The 16,407-nt window shown below is 37.4% G+C and overlaps 1 protein-coding gene across 1 annotated transcript in view; it reads right to left on the bottom strand.

The window, feature by feature from the left end:
• The window catches only part of LOC139737092 (uncharacterized), a 46,597-nt gene extending 33,699 nt beyond the window's left edge, over positions 1-12,898 (bottom strand). Inside the window, exons 1-2 of the mRNA XM_071647769.1 lie at positions 12,830-12,898; positions 3,044-3,740 (exon numbers count right to left, since the gene is read on the bottom strand). Coding sequence (XP_071503870.1) covers positions 3,044-3,740; positions 12,830-12,832 — 700 coding nt within the window. The 5' untranslated portion in view covers positions 12,833-12,898. The remainder of the gene's footprint in view (positions 1-3,043; positions 3,741-12,829) is intronic.
• Positions 12,899-16,407: the final 3,509 nt, after the last annotated feature.

A 16,407-nucleotide genomic window follows, 5' to 3' on the forward strand; every position in this document is an offset into this window, starting at 1 on the left:
ATGCTGACAAGGCTTTTGGTCTCTTGCTCCAAGACACATTAATGCTTTATTAATAATCACAGTGGGCACTGCTAGCCTGAATTCCTGGTAAAGGGTGAATGCATGCACCTGAAAAACGTAAGCACATGTTTTCATGTGCTTGCATGTGCTTGCATGTACATTTCAGGATGAATAAAGACTAGCTGTGATGGTGGAATTCCTCATAAATACGTTAGTGTAATAGGGGATGGCTAGTAACTGATCAGTGGGAATCAGTGGGAATGCTGCCCAGGGATGATTTTTCCAATTCTTGTGGGATTCATTAAAGAGTACATTTTATATCTATCGTTGTGTGAAAATTATTTGCTTCAGAATGGTCTCATATTCAAGTAATGTGCAGTTTAATGTTTCCAGGTTAGCATGTCTGTACAGTGACAGGGCGATCCTTAATGGACCTAACGATCGCCCCGACACTGTACAGGTATGCTAACCTGGAAACATTAAACTGCACATTACTTGAATATGAGACCATTCTGAAGCAAATAATTTTCACAGAACAATAGATATATCTTCTTCTTAAGTGCCATCTTCAGTCCAAAGGTTGGTGACTATGGATCTCCACTCTGTTCTGTTCATGGCCGCCTTACTACATGCGGCCACACTCTTTACTGTCCACTCCTTTATGTTGTTACACCACACACTGCGCTGGCGTCCTCTGCATCTCCAGCCTTCTATAATCCCTTCCAGTACACTTTTTTTGGATGTTCTGATGTCTTTTAACATGGCCAAAATATTTGAGTTTTCTTAATTTAATGTCTTTCATCAAGTTTTTTGTGACATTCAGATGATCTAGAACATACTGATTTGTTTTTCTGTCTGACCATGATATACGGCCCATGCGTCTGAATATCCACATCTCGAATGCAGCCAGCCCTTTCATACATCCAAGCACAATGTCCATGTTTCACAACAGTAAAGGAGAGTTGAATGCACATAACATTTTACTAGTCTGAGCTTGGTTGCAGTAGATATCTTCCTTGATGTTAACACTTTACTCGGATCATTTGGGTAAACTTAGTTTTAGCTTTTCCAATTCCTCTCCTAATTTCTCCACCATTCTTCCCATCTTCATAAACATTTTGTCCTAAATATGTGAATTCACTGACTTGTTCCAGGAGAGAGTTGCTGATAGAGATGTTTACCCTTGGTATTTCCACCTTTCAAGATATTAACATCGTTTTGGTCTTTTTCACATTCATGTCCAAGCCGAATGCCTTACAGCGGTATGTGACATCAACAATTGTTTGCAGGTCTTCTTCATTATCAGCTAGCAACACAGTGTCATCCACATATCTCAGATTATCTATCATTACTCCACTAACGTTAATGCCAGGCATGCCTTCAATGCTTTTAAAAATGCATTCTGTGTATAGATTAAACAAACTAGGTGACATGATGCATCCCTGATGAACACCTCATTTGATTTCTGCATAATCGGAAAATTCATTGTTAATCCTGACGCATGCCCTTTGGTTCCAGTACAGATTTGCAATCACTCTCAGATCCTTACTGTCCATCCCGGTATTGCGAAGACACTCGAAAACTTTCTGGTGCTGGACTCTATCAAATGCCTTGGCATAATCAATGAAGCATACATAGAGGTCTTTTCCCTTTTCCAAGCACATCTCCGTAATGATGTGTATAGTAAATGGCATCACATGTCCCAGACCCCGACTTGAAGCCAAATTGGGTTTCTCCAGAGTTCTCATTGAGCAGAAACTGATTCCTCTTCAGAATGATCTTGAGTAGAATTTTCATGGCTCATGAGACTGATAGTCCTGAAGTCACCACATTCCATTGCTTTTGGTTTTTTTGGGTAGTGTTATGAACACAGATTCCAGCAAACCTGATGGAAGATATCCTGTTTCATACATACTGTTCAATAACTGAGTCAATTGAGCAACACCATAATCATCCAAAGCTTTAAGCACTTCAACCTGGATTCCATGTAATTATGCTGCCTTGTTGTTTCTCATCTCTTCCAAAGCATTTATAACCTCTGATCCTAGAATGGCGGGGCCTTCACATTCAGTTACCTCTGGTTTTGGCGGATATGTAATGTACTCTTAAATGAATCCCACAAGGACTGGAACAATCATCCCCCAGCACTCCCACTGATCAGTTACTAGCCATCCCCTTTAAGCGCTATGGCATTTAACACTGACGTCACCCCTGGATCTGCCATGAACAAACCTGAAACTTTAAATTTTTTTAAAGATTCCATAATTTTAGGGAGTTGGGGCCCATGGGGGCTCCCCAGGTGGGGTATGGTGCCCATTTGAACAAATTGAGATCCTATTCCCTAGGGAAAATACTTGCTAAGTTCTGTGAAAATGCGACATGGGGTTTTCAAGAAGATGATGAAAACGTATACAATTTATGGATGATGGATGACGCATGTTGCATGACACATAAAGAAGAGTGATTACGACAGCTCAATTGAGCCTTTGGCTCAGGTGAGCTAAAAACAAGGAAAGGAAGATTGGAAGGAAAGGAAGATTTAAATGTGTTTCAAACATGAGAAAGATGATAAATGCAGCCTCGGACACCAAGACTAACAAAGCCTGATAGTATTATGAAAATGAACAAATAACTTTCTTTGTACCTTCTTCTCAAAATAGACTTTTATTAGTTAACAAAGACAAAACTTGGAAGTAAAAAGATTAAAGAATAAGATTCCGAACTACAATCTTAGGTATGAAACCACAGAAAATATGTAGGAAATAGGAAATCAAATAGGAGGGAAGTAAAAACCAAAATGAAAAACAAAAATCTTTGATTGATCCAAGAATAAAATGTTCAAAAATACCTTGGGCAAGCACCGCTGAAATTCTAACTCTGCAGTAAGTCTTCAGCAGCAACCGAGCAATGCCCTAAAAAAAAGTGGTGCCCAGATGGCTGCCAGCTGGTAACAGTGAAATTTGCTAAATCTGAGCAGGCTAATTTTTAGGGTTGTGACTATAGCCTTACATTTTCATGGATGCATAAATGTTTCAATGCCTACCTGAGACTTGGACAGTTCCCATAGCACTGTCTGAAGGGACAGACCTTGGTCTGAGCAGTCCTAGTCCACGTGGAAGTGAAGCAGACCCATTGAGATTCAGTGTCTGCTGCATTTTGCTTGAGTCTGCCACTGAGTGCCTGTAGCGTCGTCTGTTCCTCAGTGGAGCAACAACAGCCACAGTGGGATGTAAAGGCTTGCCATCTTTGCCTATTTTGCCTGCTTCATAGGCCCTGTTGAACTCTCTCACGGAGTACTTCATTTTCCTGTCTAGACTCTGGGTTCTTAGCTCTTCAAAGTCAGTACTGGAGCTGCTGGTGTATTCACTTCCAGAGTTGGAGCGCCGACGTCCAAACTTAAGCTCATCTTCAACTTCACGTGGGATACCTGTTACTGTCCTACGCCATGCCTTCTTTTCTTTTCGCTCTTTCCGACTACGTGAAGACATTCGAAAAGTAAGTGTAAGTGAGCGCCGGATGTTGGCCATTCTCTCAAACCCAGAACCTGACGTATCCACAGTGACCAGAGTTGATGATCCCACATGCTGCCTCAGCACTTCTTCAGGGGTTGGCAGGGGACTCTGGAGACGCTGGAGGTAGCTATCCGATAGAATGTCAACATCTGAGAGAGGTCGCTGCGTTTTCTTCGGGTTGGGCAAATTTTCCTTTTTCTGATCAGGCCAAGGCAGAGTGATGTCATACTGTAATGAAAAAAGAAGTAGTGCAGAATATACTTGTTATATCAGCACAACTGTGCTGTATATAATGACAATATCTGTATTCAAAAAGTTATGTTTGTCTTGTACATATCCATCCTTGTAATACCCAATATGATGAACACATATCTATGAATTAATATTGTATCAAATATACAAATACGGATATTCAGGACAGAGTTAATGCATGTGGTGTAATTTATTCTTTCCCCAGTGAATTAAAGTATATTAAAGCAACATCAGTATACTTTGCAAATGGAAGGAGGGATGAGTGAATCTTTGTCTAGGAGCATAGAGACCACTTTCAGTGCCACAAACCAACCCAAACTGAATGATAAATCGCCAAATGCCACAATACAATAAAAGCTTTTCTTGCGATTCCATTCAAGCCATATGTAGCTTGTATTTTATGTGGTAATTGACTATCTAGCAGTGTTCCCTACTGGCTTTGCAAGTAAACTCTAAGTTTCTGTCACTGTTTTGTGTGCAAAAGCCATGCCTCTATATCAATGTAGCTACTGGTTATTTGAAAGAAAAACAATCATAGATTTGTTGTACAATTTACATCAAAGCAAAGCTTCACATTTTCTCTACAACTTTGTGCATTACATTTCTAGGGTAACCAAAATCTATAAAAGTTTCATAGTTTTGAAACTAGAAATGTCGCTATGGCCACTGGTATGCCTCCGCCATAATGCACGATTCTCCCAATAGGTGTATAGTACAATGTCTTCACAATGTGTGATGACAGTTTCACATAACTGAAAAAATATTGAATGTCTTGAATGTTCACTTTCCTTGAACTAGGTTTGCTATAATTGTCTAAGAGTGCAGGTAAATGTATTTGGGGAATTGAGGATTTCAATTGACTTTTGACCGACCCTTTTATAAGTTTATGCACCGAGTAATTTTCAAGGTATGAAGAAAAAGTGTAATCACAGTATAGAATATATATATATATATATATTTGGCATTTTAGCCTGGCCTTTGACCCTTAGGCCTGAATTCACGAAGGTGGTACAAATGAAACCATGGTTTAAACCATGGACAAAAACCATGGAGCGCCAAGTGTCGCACGGAACATGTCATTACGAAATTGGTCATTTCGTCAACAAAATGACCGTTTCGTTAACGAAATTATCATTTCGTGGACGAAATGTTCATTTAGTTACAAAATGTTGTCATTTCGTTACAAAATGTTGTCATTTCGTTACAAAATAATCATTTCATCGACGAAATTACTGATTTCGTAACGAAATATTTCATGCGACACTTGGCGCTCCATGGTTTTTGTCCCTGGTTTAAACCATGGTTTCATTTGTACCTTCGTGAATTCGGGCCTTAATGTTTGACCTTGACCTTCTGGCAGAAAATTTCCCAGAGAATCTCCATTAGGTAATACATGTATATATAGTAAGTTTTATAAAATAATCCTGCAAGCATTGCATATACTAGTGCATGAGGGAAAGAGTGAAATTTTGAGGAATTGACTTTAACCTTAACCCTGACTATTGACCCATGACCCCTAAATTCCCTACGTAGATAATCTCTGCCAGTCAGTACATGCATATGTACCAAGTTCCATGAAGATACATTGAACCATTTGCAAGAAAAGTGAAATTGTAACATTTTGACTTGACCTTTGACCTTCTGACATGAAACTCTCTCTGGATAATCTTTATGCAGTAGTACATGCCTACTAAGTTTCAAGAAAATACCTTCGCGCATTGCATAGATATTGGGGAAATACCAACATTTTCAGCATTTAACCTTGACTTTTTGACCTTTGACTGCTTGCTAATTTCACAAAAAAACTACTCAACTAATTGCCCCATTACACATCATCCTTGGACCAAGTTTGGTGAAAGTTGCTTCATCCCGTTTTGAGTTATCACGTAAACAGATAAATTTGGGATTTGACCTTGATCTTTGACCTTTGACCTCTGTCCCATTTCACTCAAAAACTAATCCAGTAATTGTCCTATTATACACCATCTTTGGACAAAGTTTGGTGAAATTTGCTTCACCCAGTTTGAGTTATCACGTAAACAGATAAATTTTGGGATTTGACCTTGATCTTTGACCTTTGACCTCTGTCCCATTTCACTCAAAAACTAATCAAGTAATTGTCCCATTATACACTATCTTTGGACAAAGTTTGGTGAAATTTGCTTGATCCAGACTTGAGTTATCATGTAAACGGCTACAATTTCATGATTTGACCTTGACCTTTAAACTTTGGCCTTCAGTCGATTTCACCCAAAATTTAATTAAGTAATTGCCCCATCATACTTTATACTTGGACCTAGTTTGGTAAAATTCCAGTCTATATTACTCAAGTTATCGCGTAAACGAATGCGAACAGATGTACGGACTGATGGACAACCGGAAGACATAATGCCTGCGGCACCACTTCGTGGCTGAGGCATAAAAACAGAATGCTTTCTCAAGGCATGACTACATTGCTGTCTTACAATAATGTAATACACAAGAGGTTTACACCATGGCACATAAAGAGTTGAGTACATAAATTGTCATCCTTGTGAGATAATGCACTGCGTTTAGTGACAACTTTAAGAATGTGTTTTCAAGAGGACGAATAAAATGTAAATGCACAGCTTGAACCCCCCCCCCCCCCCCCCCACCACCCCTGGATCTGCCATGACAGAAGTAGAAACTACAGTTACCAATCTACTTACTCACAGCGCTAACTTAGCTTATCTCTTCTGCTTATAGACAGAAGCATTGTAAAGATCTCTTAAATTTGGGGGCTTTGCAACCCCCCCCCCCCCCCCCCCCCGGCATTGTGCCCTTTGGAGCTCAGAGGAGGGAAATGGTACCCACTTGCACTGATACATGTTCAATCACCCTGGCAATAATCTGTGCGAAATTTGGTTAAAATCTGATCCTAAGACGAAAATGTGAAGATTGGCCTTAATTTAGTTATTCCCATCCCCCCCCCCCAATCCAACAACAAACTCGAAACTATAGTCACTATCTACATTACACATAGCACAAGCTTAGCTTATCACTTATGGTTTCAGAGGAGATTTGTAAGATTCCTTAATTTGAATTTGGGGGCTTTCTCTGTCACCCCTCCCTCCTCCTTCCTTCTTGAGCGCTGCACTTCAGGCCCCCCACCCCCCATAGGGAATGGTGCAATTACTGTAAAATGAGGAATTTTTCCGTGCATTTTAATTTCGCAAATATTGTGAGCGCCATGATTCGCGAAAATAAAATGCATGTGAAATTTCTTGTCTACACTATATGCACTGAACGCCAGTGGCAATACGGGAAAATTTCATGCCACGAAAAAGGCCGTCAGCTCCAATTTGCAAATATTTCATGTTATGAATATATCATGTTTTACAGTAGTATAAAATATATTCTTTCAACCAAGCAATGATACTTGCCAAGTTGAACATTTGACTTGGAACCCCTAGAGCATTCCAGGAGAATCATGTTGCCCATTATTTCAAGTTAATATCATATTCCCCTAGGGATGCTGTACTGCTACTTGTCAAGTTTGGTGAAAATCCATCATAGGGTTTTCAAGAAGAAGATGAAAATGTAAAATGTCTATGCAAGGCGCATGGCAGAAAACGAACAACGAACAGCTCACTTGAGCCTTTGGCTCAGGTGAGCTAAAAAGTTTATGCAAGACACACAATGGACAATATATGCCAGATAATCAACTGCAATAGCCCACTTGACTTGAGCTAAGTGAGCTAAAATGCAATGCCTTTTCATAGAGGAAAAATAAAGAAAATGAAAGGATAAAGCTAATCTGTTGTCTCACGAAGCGAGGAAAACATGAAAATGATTATGACGTTTTGGCCACCAAATCTGCTGGCATTCGTCTGGCAAAGTAGACCGAGTGCTGCAGTGCATGCCTTGCGTACCTCCTAGTACAATGTTTCCCACACTAGCACTGTAAATAGGTGTGCACTGCAGCGGCCTTCTTTGCCAGATGAAGCCCAGCAGATTTAACTGTCAAAACGTCGTAATCATTTTTTGTGTTTACCTCGGTTCGTGAGACAACAGAAGAGCTTCATTCTTTCAGTTACCACCTCGATAATAAACATTTTCTGTACTAATAAAGATCATATTTGAAGTTGTGACAAATATATGCAATTTCCACATGAATACATTCAACAAAAGAAACAAAGATATTAACAATATGCAGAGAAAAAAAAACATATGCACAGTCAAAAAGTGAGTATTATGGTAAATTGATGAATTGATATATTGACTGAAAAATCAGAGCTTATTGCAAATTGATAAAAAATACACTTACACAATTTTTATTCTGAATGCAGATTCTAACTCTACTTGTATATTCAATGTTACAAATCTGTTTTTGGACATAACCACTGTAATTGTAAATGTGCCAACAATTTGAAGATAAGCATGGTACATTCCACAGCAACAAAATTTGTATTTCACTTGAAAATTTCTAGCAGTGGGTGGAAAACAATGGCACTTGGGTTGCCTTTGTTTTCTCATACAATTATTACATTCAGCTGTAAGCTCATGGTTGTGTAACCTCTAAAAAAAAATCGTGTGACAATATTCACTCTTGAAGGAGTGAATACGAAGATTTTGGAGTGATCCCTGAGGTCATTCTAAAACGAGTGAAAATGGACATTTTCACTCAAAATTCACTCCAATTTCACTCTAAATTCACTCTTTTTTGTATTCAGTCCTTCAAGAGTGAATATTTTCACTCATTTTTTTTAAGAGAGTATATTTTGATGAATTCATTAAAGGAAGTTGACATCTTATCTTAATTAGTGACTTGTAGTTCTTTCTGGAACATACATATATTCCTGAATTTACTTCTCTCCATTATACCACATAGCATTATTATTGAATTTATAAGGAAGTTATGATTTAGAAATGACCGAACTTGACCAGTGTCCTTACACATGTCATTATAGGCAACTGCTCATTCCTTCTGTCTTCTTTATTAAATTATCTCACCATTGGACATCCTTATGGCTGGACAAGCTCATCTGAAATTATGGCAACAAAATATCTTTCATCAAAGAATAGTGATATTTGTCCTAACCTGTCTACCAAATTCTGTCTGTAAATGGAATCTATAGCAATAGCACAGTGATCTTTGGCCTTGACCAATACTATACAGGATTTTATTTGAATAATTGTTTCTTTATGTCCCCCTTTTACAAAGCCTTCTACAAAGGTCAACAGGTTGCCCACCAAAACACTTGAAGAACCAAATCCAAGTAGACCTGAGATTACCATTGCAGGAGGCTTAATGCCAGGCCCAAGGAAGGAATGAATGGAGGAGGGTAACTCGTAGGAGGGTGAAGAGAAAATCCTATGCACTTAAGTCAAGTAAGTCATCTATCCTTTCTACCCAATTCTACTTCTACTGAAGAAGCTGAACTACTAGCTGAAGACAGTTGAAGATGCCAATTTAGGAAAAGTGCTGTGAGTTTTACCTTGTGGGATTTGGCCTCTTAATAGCATTTCATAAAAGCATGTGCACACAAGAAATTTGCTCCATTGAATGCCATTTTGATGTAGTACTAATTCAAATGTATCTCTAAATGCTTATTGGCAAAGCATGGGGCGATGAATAGAAAAGAAATGTTACAAATTCATGTATACAGAAGTAAAAAAAAGTGGATTTTTATGCATGCAGTGGGATATGAATATAAGGAGAAGAGTGTCATGCTTCTATTGAAATCTCTCATACACCCACTAGTAACTGAACCACTCAAAACCACCAGTCTTATTACTTCCTAAAACTCCCAAAACCGCCCCACCTGCTTTTTTTTTATAGTTTAATGCTTTACCATTTTATTGTTTCCATGTAGAATATATAATTACCTAATTTGAAAGAGGTCAAAGGTCAATATAAATATGTCAGAATTACTTTTGTGACACACCAGTCTCTTGGTGGATCTCTTAATAGACTTTCAAATGTACATAACTTATAACAGACCAAACTAGAAATGCTGCTCTGGCGACTGATGCCTCTGCCATAATGCATGATTCTCCCAATAGTTGTATACTGTAGTATAATGTCGTCACAATGTGTGATGACAATTTCACATAAATGGCAAAATATTGATATGACAGGTTTGTCAGAAATGTCCTGAATGTTCACCTTCCTCAAACTGGGTTTGCTATAATTGTGTAACAGTGCAGGTACCCATATTTGGGAAATTGAGGATTTTTATTTGACTTCTGACCGACCCTGTTGTAAGTTTATGCATTGAGTAATCTTCAAGGTATGAAGAAAGAGTGTAATTACAGTACAGAATAGATTTTTTTTGCATTTAAACCTGACCTTTGACCCTTAACCTTTGACCTTTGACCTTCTGGCTGCAAATTTCCCAGAGAATCTCCATTAGGAAATGCATGTATATAAGTTTTTAAACTAATAATGCAAGCATTGCATATACTAGTATATGAGGAAAACAGTACAATTTTGAGGAGCTGACCTTGACCTTTGATCCCCTGACTATTGACCCACGACCCCTAAATTCCCTAGATAATCCCTGCCAGTCAGTACATGCATATGTACCAAGTTCAATGAAGATACACTGAACCATTTGTAAGAAAAATGAAATTGCAACATTTTCACCTAACCTTTGACCTTTTGACGTTTGACCTTATGACATGAATCTCTCTCTGAAGAATCTGTATGCAGTAGTACATGTCTACACTAAGTTTCAATAAAATACCTTCGGGCATTGCATAGATATGGGGGAAATAGCAACATTTTAAGCATTTGACCTCTTTGCCAATGTCACTAAAATCTCCTGAACTAATTGCCCCATCATACATCATACTTGGACAAAGTTTGGTGAAAGCTGCTCCATCCAGTATTGACTTATCACGTAAACAGTTAAATTTTAAGATTTAACCTTGACCTTTGACCTCTGTCCGATTTCACTAAAAAACTTATCATGTAATTGTGCCATCATACATCATCCTCAAACAAAGTTTGGTGAAATTTGCTCGATCCAGTCTTGAATTATCGCGTAAGCGGATACCATTTTGCATGATTTGACCTTGACCTTTGACCTTTGGTCGATTTCACCCAAAATCTAATCAAATAATTGCCCCATCATACTTTATACTTTGACCAAGTCTAGTAAAATTCTTGTGAACGTTTCTCAAGTTATCGCGTAAACGAATGCGGACGGACGTACGTACGTACGGACGGACAACCCCAAAACATAATGCCTCTGGCACCCCTTCGTGGCGGAGGCATAAAAAAAATAACAACAAAAACATGCAGTGAGCTATTTCATATAATTTAGAAAGTTGTCGAAATGAGAGAAACATTGCTGCACCTTCTAGGGCACAATGGGCCATCTTGTACGGAATCTTCAGTTGATAAAGAATTAATGATTTTGCCCACAATCTAATCAGCACAGATACACTTAATGAAGCACAGCTGGGGCCAGGTATCAAGACTAGAGCAATCCTACTGTCTCTCAGTCAAATGGGATGCCTCTGGTTTGCACGCAGTCATATATGTGCTAACCTCTGCCTGATTCTTAATTTAAGCTTTGGCAAAGTTTATTTATCTTGGCCACTGGCCATGGACAACTTTAAACACTCTGCACAATTGAAATATTCTTTAATTCATTTTTACCCATTACACAAGATCAAAATATCATAGGCCTTACTTTTTGGAAAATAAGGTCAGAAATGACCATGTCACTTAATGTCGGAGACCTTCACCATTAACCCTATATGTGCTCAGGCACTAAACTTTGCTCTGCAAGCTCTTTCATCAGTATTTACTTTAGTCCCTCTACACTTTACCTTACTGTATGTAAACAAACCTATAATCACTAAAGGTACAGCAATGAGCCACAAGCAGTGAAAGGAATAAGGAATTACAGGAATTAGGTCATCTCTATTCACCGGCAATAAGTTACCAGATATCTGTGAATGGATATGCCAATGCACATAGAAAGCATTCAAGCAAGTGTCCCAATTGGCTAACAAAGAACCATATGGGTTAAAAATCATGCTGTCATTGTGGCAAATTATTTTTCATTCATTTCAAGTCGTTTTAACAGGTTATTTCCATGAGACATCCACAGCTGAAGTTATGGCTGGAATGACTCATTTTGATAAAAGTAAAGTAACCTTGGACCAAATCCCTTGACATATTTCCTGATCATGTTCATCCATAAATTTGTCAGTTCATTTGTACCCTATATACCAACTTACACCACCACTGGAATTCATAGCTAACGTTATGGCCGTAATCACATACTTGGCAAAGGTACAGTGACCATTGACCCTAACATTGACACTCCAGCCACTTTCACGGTCATGCAAATTATTTTCAATATGTGTATACCCTCACAATTAATTTAAATTACTACTTGTAACTTGAAGGGTTGGAAATTAAAGTTAAGGATGGAAATTAAAGTTTCTGGATAAAAATACAGTTTAGTTTAACCGAAATCATTCACCACTACCTTTCCATGTTGATAACTGTGCATGGATATACACACTAAGCTTCCAACCACTCAATTAACTATTGGATATCCCTGGGTGAATGTACAGCTCAAAATTGACATTTTGAGCCAAAGTTCAGCGTCCTTAGACCTTGAAGCCAGCCAGATTTTGCCCAAAGTCTAATTGCCACATTTACATTATCCTACATTAATTTAGATAATAAATTGAAACATGCTGAATCTTAATGCATATAATCAGATACACATTTCAAATGTTTTACACTTATTTCTATAGGAAATTATGTGCAGGTATGAGACTAACAGCATGAAAATGAAAAGACTACATCTTCTATACCAGTTGGTAACAAACCAAGTGTCATTCAGAAATTGTGTAGGTGTAAGTTTCTGTTAATGCAGCATGGATTTGTTGTTTGTAAAACTATCAGTTTCACACAATCAAAAGAATACTAAGATCTTTACGCATGATTTAAAAATAAGACTCTTTAAAATGAATGAGAGAAAGCGAGAAGCTCCTGTTATTCTCTATTCCTTATTCACAGCGAGAGAAGAAGACACAGCAGCTTTTAAAACTTCAAATGAAGGTAGAATACCTACCATGCAGTGGGCAAGTAGGGTCAAGCATCATCACAGTGGGCAGGAACAGGGGCAAGGGATGGGGATAAGTCGATCATGCAAACAGAGTTAACAAAAAAAAAAACAGTAAAAGTAAATTAGAATGAGTCAGTAATTTCTTTTTATAAGCAATATGTGATTTATGCCATGAACAAATAAGTAATAACAGAATCAAGGGCTATGATCTGTAATTATAAAATTGTACATTTAGATGAGAAACAGAAAAGTAGCTCTGTCATTTATTTACAGAGACCGATATTCATGACATTCTCTTCTGTGCATGGTAAGAATATCAAATTGTCACACAACTGGCATTCTGTGAACAAGGACATCCTTGACCACTCTCTTCTGACATTAAACTCATAACTGTAACCACATACAGCAACAATTCAGATGATGTCCCATCAAGAAAGGTGATTTATCATTGCCTAATCTCAAAACATCAATCTTCAATCTTTCTGTGCTCTTCCTAGTTCTTCCCAATGTGTTTTTCTTTTTTTCTTTTGGTCATGAGTGAATCCTGCAGATTTAGTCAAATGTTCTTCTCGTTTATTTTTAAACAAAAACTCAAATTAATGCTACTTAATGAGTATAACTTGCCTGATTATAATCATGTAACCTGCTGTTTTACATTATCCTCTTTCAATGCATGGCGGATCAATTTGAAGTGTATGTTTGCTTTACCTCTGGTTTCAGTGTTTATGTTCTCACATAATCACTACATTGGTACTCAATACTTTGAACTTGTTATGAAGTGATCATAGTTACACACTTGTATACCTGTGAATTTTGTTATTTTTTCAACCAGTTCTTATTCTCTTTCTTTTTTCTTTCTCTTTTCTTTTGTACCTTTGTACCTTGCTATTTTAGCTTTCATATAGTTTTGTCATTAGTACTTTGTGTCCTATTTCCATTGCAAAATGAATTCATATTGATACTTTTTTCTTGGAACCCTGGGTTACAAGCTTTGCTTTTGCAGTTCCTTCAGATTTCACATGTTAAAGAGAATTGTCTTTCATGTACAAATGCTGACACACTTTCTTGACATGACCCACTTTATATCATATTTTGCATCTTGCTTGTTTGTATTTGTTTTGTTTTTGTTTGTTTTTGCTTAGTGTATGTATAGATGTGAAGTGGAATATGAAAATAAATGTGCTGGAACTGTTCAGTGTGTCTTGAGTGTAAGAACAGTGCAGTTTCAGTAATTTCAATTCAATTTAATTCAACTTAATTGGCAGCATATAACCGATTGTTGTATTACTAACCAAGAACCACTAACTCTTAAGTGTGAATGGACCTATTACACATTGCAATGCATTTGTCCAATTTTGGCATAAGTGCTGTGCTGGTCTTTGGTGTTAATTGGTGTTAAATGACAAGTCCACCTTCATATTCATGTGGATTGAGTTAATGCAACAATATTTGTAGAACACATCAGTGAAAATTTGGGGGAAATCAGACAATCCGTTCAAAAGTTATGAATTTTTCAAGTACTGCACAGTCACTGCTGGCTGAGAAGACTACAAGAGTGTATGATGTCACATGCGTACAACGATATAAGGAAAATATAAAGAATTTCACAAAATTGTACTTTTTGAAAAAGGTGCATATTTCCTCAACTCGTCACGCACGTATGTTAAGGGTAATATTATTCCCCTTGCCTTATGAAAGAGGTAAGTCAAGTGTTCTTTTATCATGCGAGAAAAGTGAAAATATCTTGAATTTTCCTTATACTTTCTTTATTATCGTTGTACACATGTGACATCATGAGCTATAGTAGTCTTCTCATCTAGCAGTGACTAAGCAAAAACTTCAAAAATTCGTAACTTTTCAACGGATTGTCCGATTTTCCTCAAACTCTTGCTGATGTGTTCTATTAATATTGCTGCATTCACTCAGTCCACATGTCTATGAAGGTGAACTTGTCCTTAAAGTGTTAAGCAGAATTCCAAACTTTGTGGCACACATTGGGTCATTTGCAACTCCAAATATTAAATGTGAGTCCTCTGAATAAAAATAACTTAAAGGGAACCCAAACCCAAAGAGCACTGTGGATTGAGTGAAAGCAGCAACACTAGTAGAACACATCAGTGAAAGTTTGAGGAAAGAAGGACAATCGATGCAAAAGTTATGAATTTTTAAAGTTTTGGTATTGGAACTGCTGGATGAAGACACTACTAGAGGTTATGACGTATGTGTGGACAACAATATAAAGAAAGTATAAAGAAAATTGCACAAAAATTCACTTTTCTAGCATAATGAGAGTGCACATGACTAACCGCTTTCAGAAAGCAGGGGGAATAATTGCTACCCTTAACATACATATTTCAGTATCAAGTTGATGTAAGGTGCAATTTTCATGAAAGCAGTCACATGTGCCAAATTTCAAGCCATAAGCTCAAAGACTGAGGGAGTTAGCTGAATCCACAATATGTTTGTATTCTTTTTAGTAAAAAAAAATGCTGTTACCATCGCAATGCATTGTTCAACATTGACAGAAGATGCGTCTGCACATCTACATACTGTACTGGTCACATGTGCTAAAATTCAAGTTAAATACTAAAAAACTCAAGGAGTTGGGTCAATCCACATATTTTTGTATGATTGGCATAAAAAACTGCTGTTGCCATGGCAACAGATTTATTCATTTATATTTAGATTTATTGCGTCGTACACAACTACACATTACATTTATCATATAATACCCAAAATTTCAACTGATTTGCTATAAAACTGAGAGTGATTCGATCCACATTTTTAAATATTCTTTTTAATTTGCCATTGCCATGGCAACACATTATGCAATAACAAAAAAAAAAAGATTTCTTACACAGCTTTCTTTGATAGCAGTCACACATGCCAAATTTGGGGGTAATTGCTCAAAAAATCACAGTAGTTTGATCCACACGTTTTCATGAAAATATGCTGTTGCCATGGCAATGCATTATGCAATAATAACAAAAAAGGTGTCTTGCACATCTTCATTTGACAGTGGTAACACATGCCAAATTTGAGTTTAATTGATTAAAAATTGAGAAAGCAGTTTTATCCACAAATTTTTATTGAAAATATGCCATAGCCATGGCAACACATTATGCAATACAAACAAAAAAGCTATCTTGCACATCTACCCTTGATAGCGGTCACATGCCAAATTTGGGGTCAACTGCTCAAAAAAAAGAGAGAGGCAGGATCGATCCACAAGATTTTGCAATGGACCGACCAACCGACCGCCCAGCCACCCACCCACAGAATGATTCCTATATGGGTCACTCTTCGCTAAGTGTATATTTTTGGCCTTACAAATTATTGGAAGAAAAAGGGTCTAAGAAATGGAAAATCTTTATGGAAAAATCACAATGAATGTTGAGTTCATTTTGATACAGGCGCAATCTTTAGGAGGGTGTTTCCTCACTTAAAACAACTTTCAATTTTTAGTGTTGCAAAATGTGACGTGATGGAGATGACATGACGGAGATGACATTTTGTAATCTAATATGGCATAAATAAATCTAAGGATAGATATTTAATGCAACTGAACAATAAAAATAGCAGTT

Source organism: Diadema antillarum, unplaced genomic scaffold, assembly GCF_040938485.1.
Source record: "Diadema antillarum isolate AM-2024a unplaced genomic scaffold, OU_Dant_1.0 seq00000682_RagTag, whole genome shotgun sequence".
NCBI classification, from domain to species: domain Eukaryota; kingdom Metazoa; phylum Echinodermata; class Echinoidea; order Diadematoida; family Diadematidae; genus Diadema; species Diadema antillarum.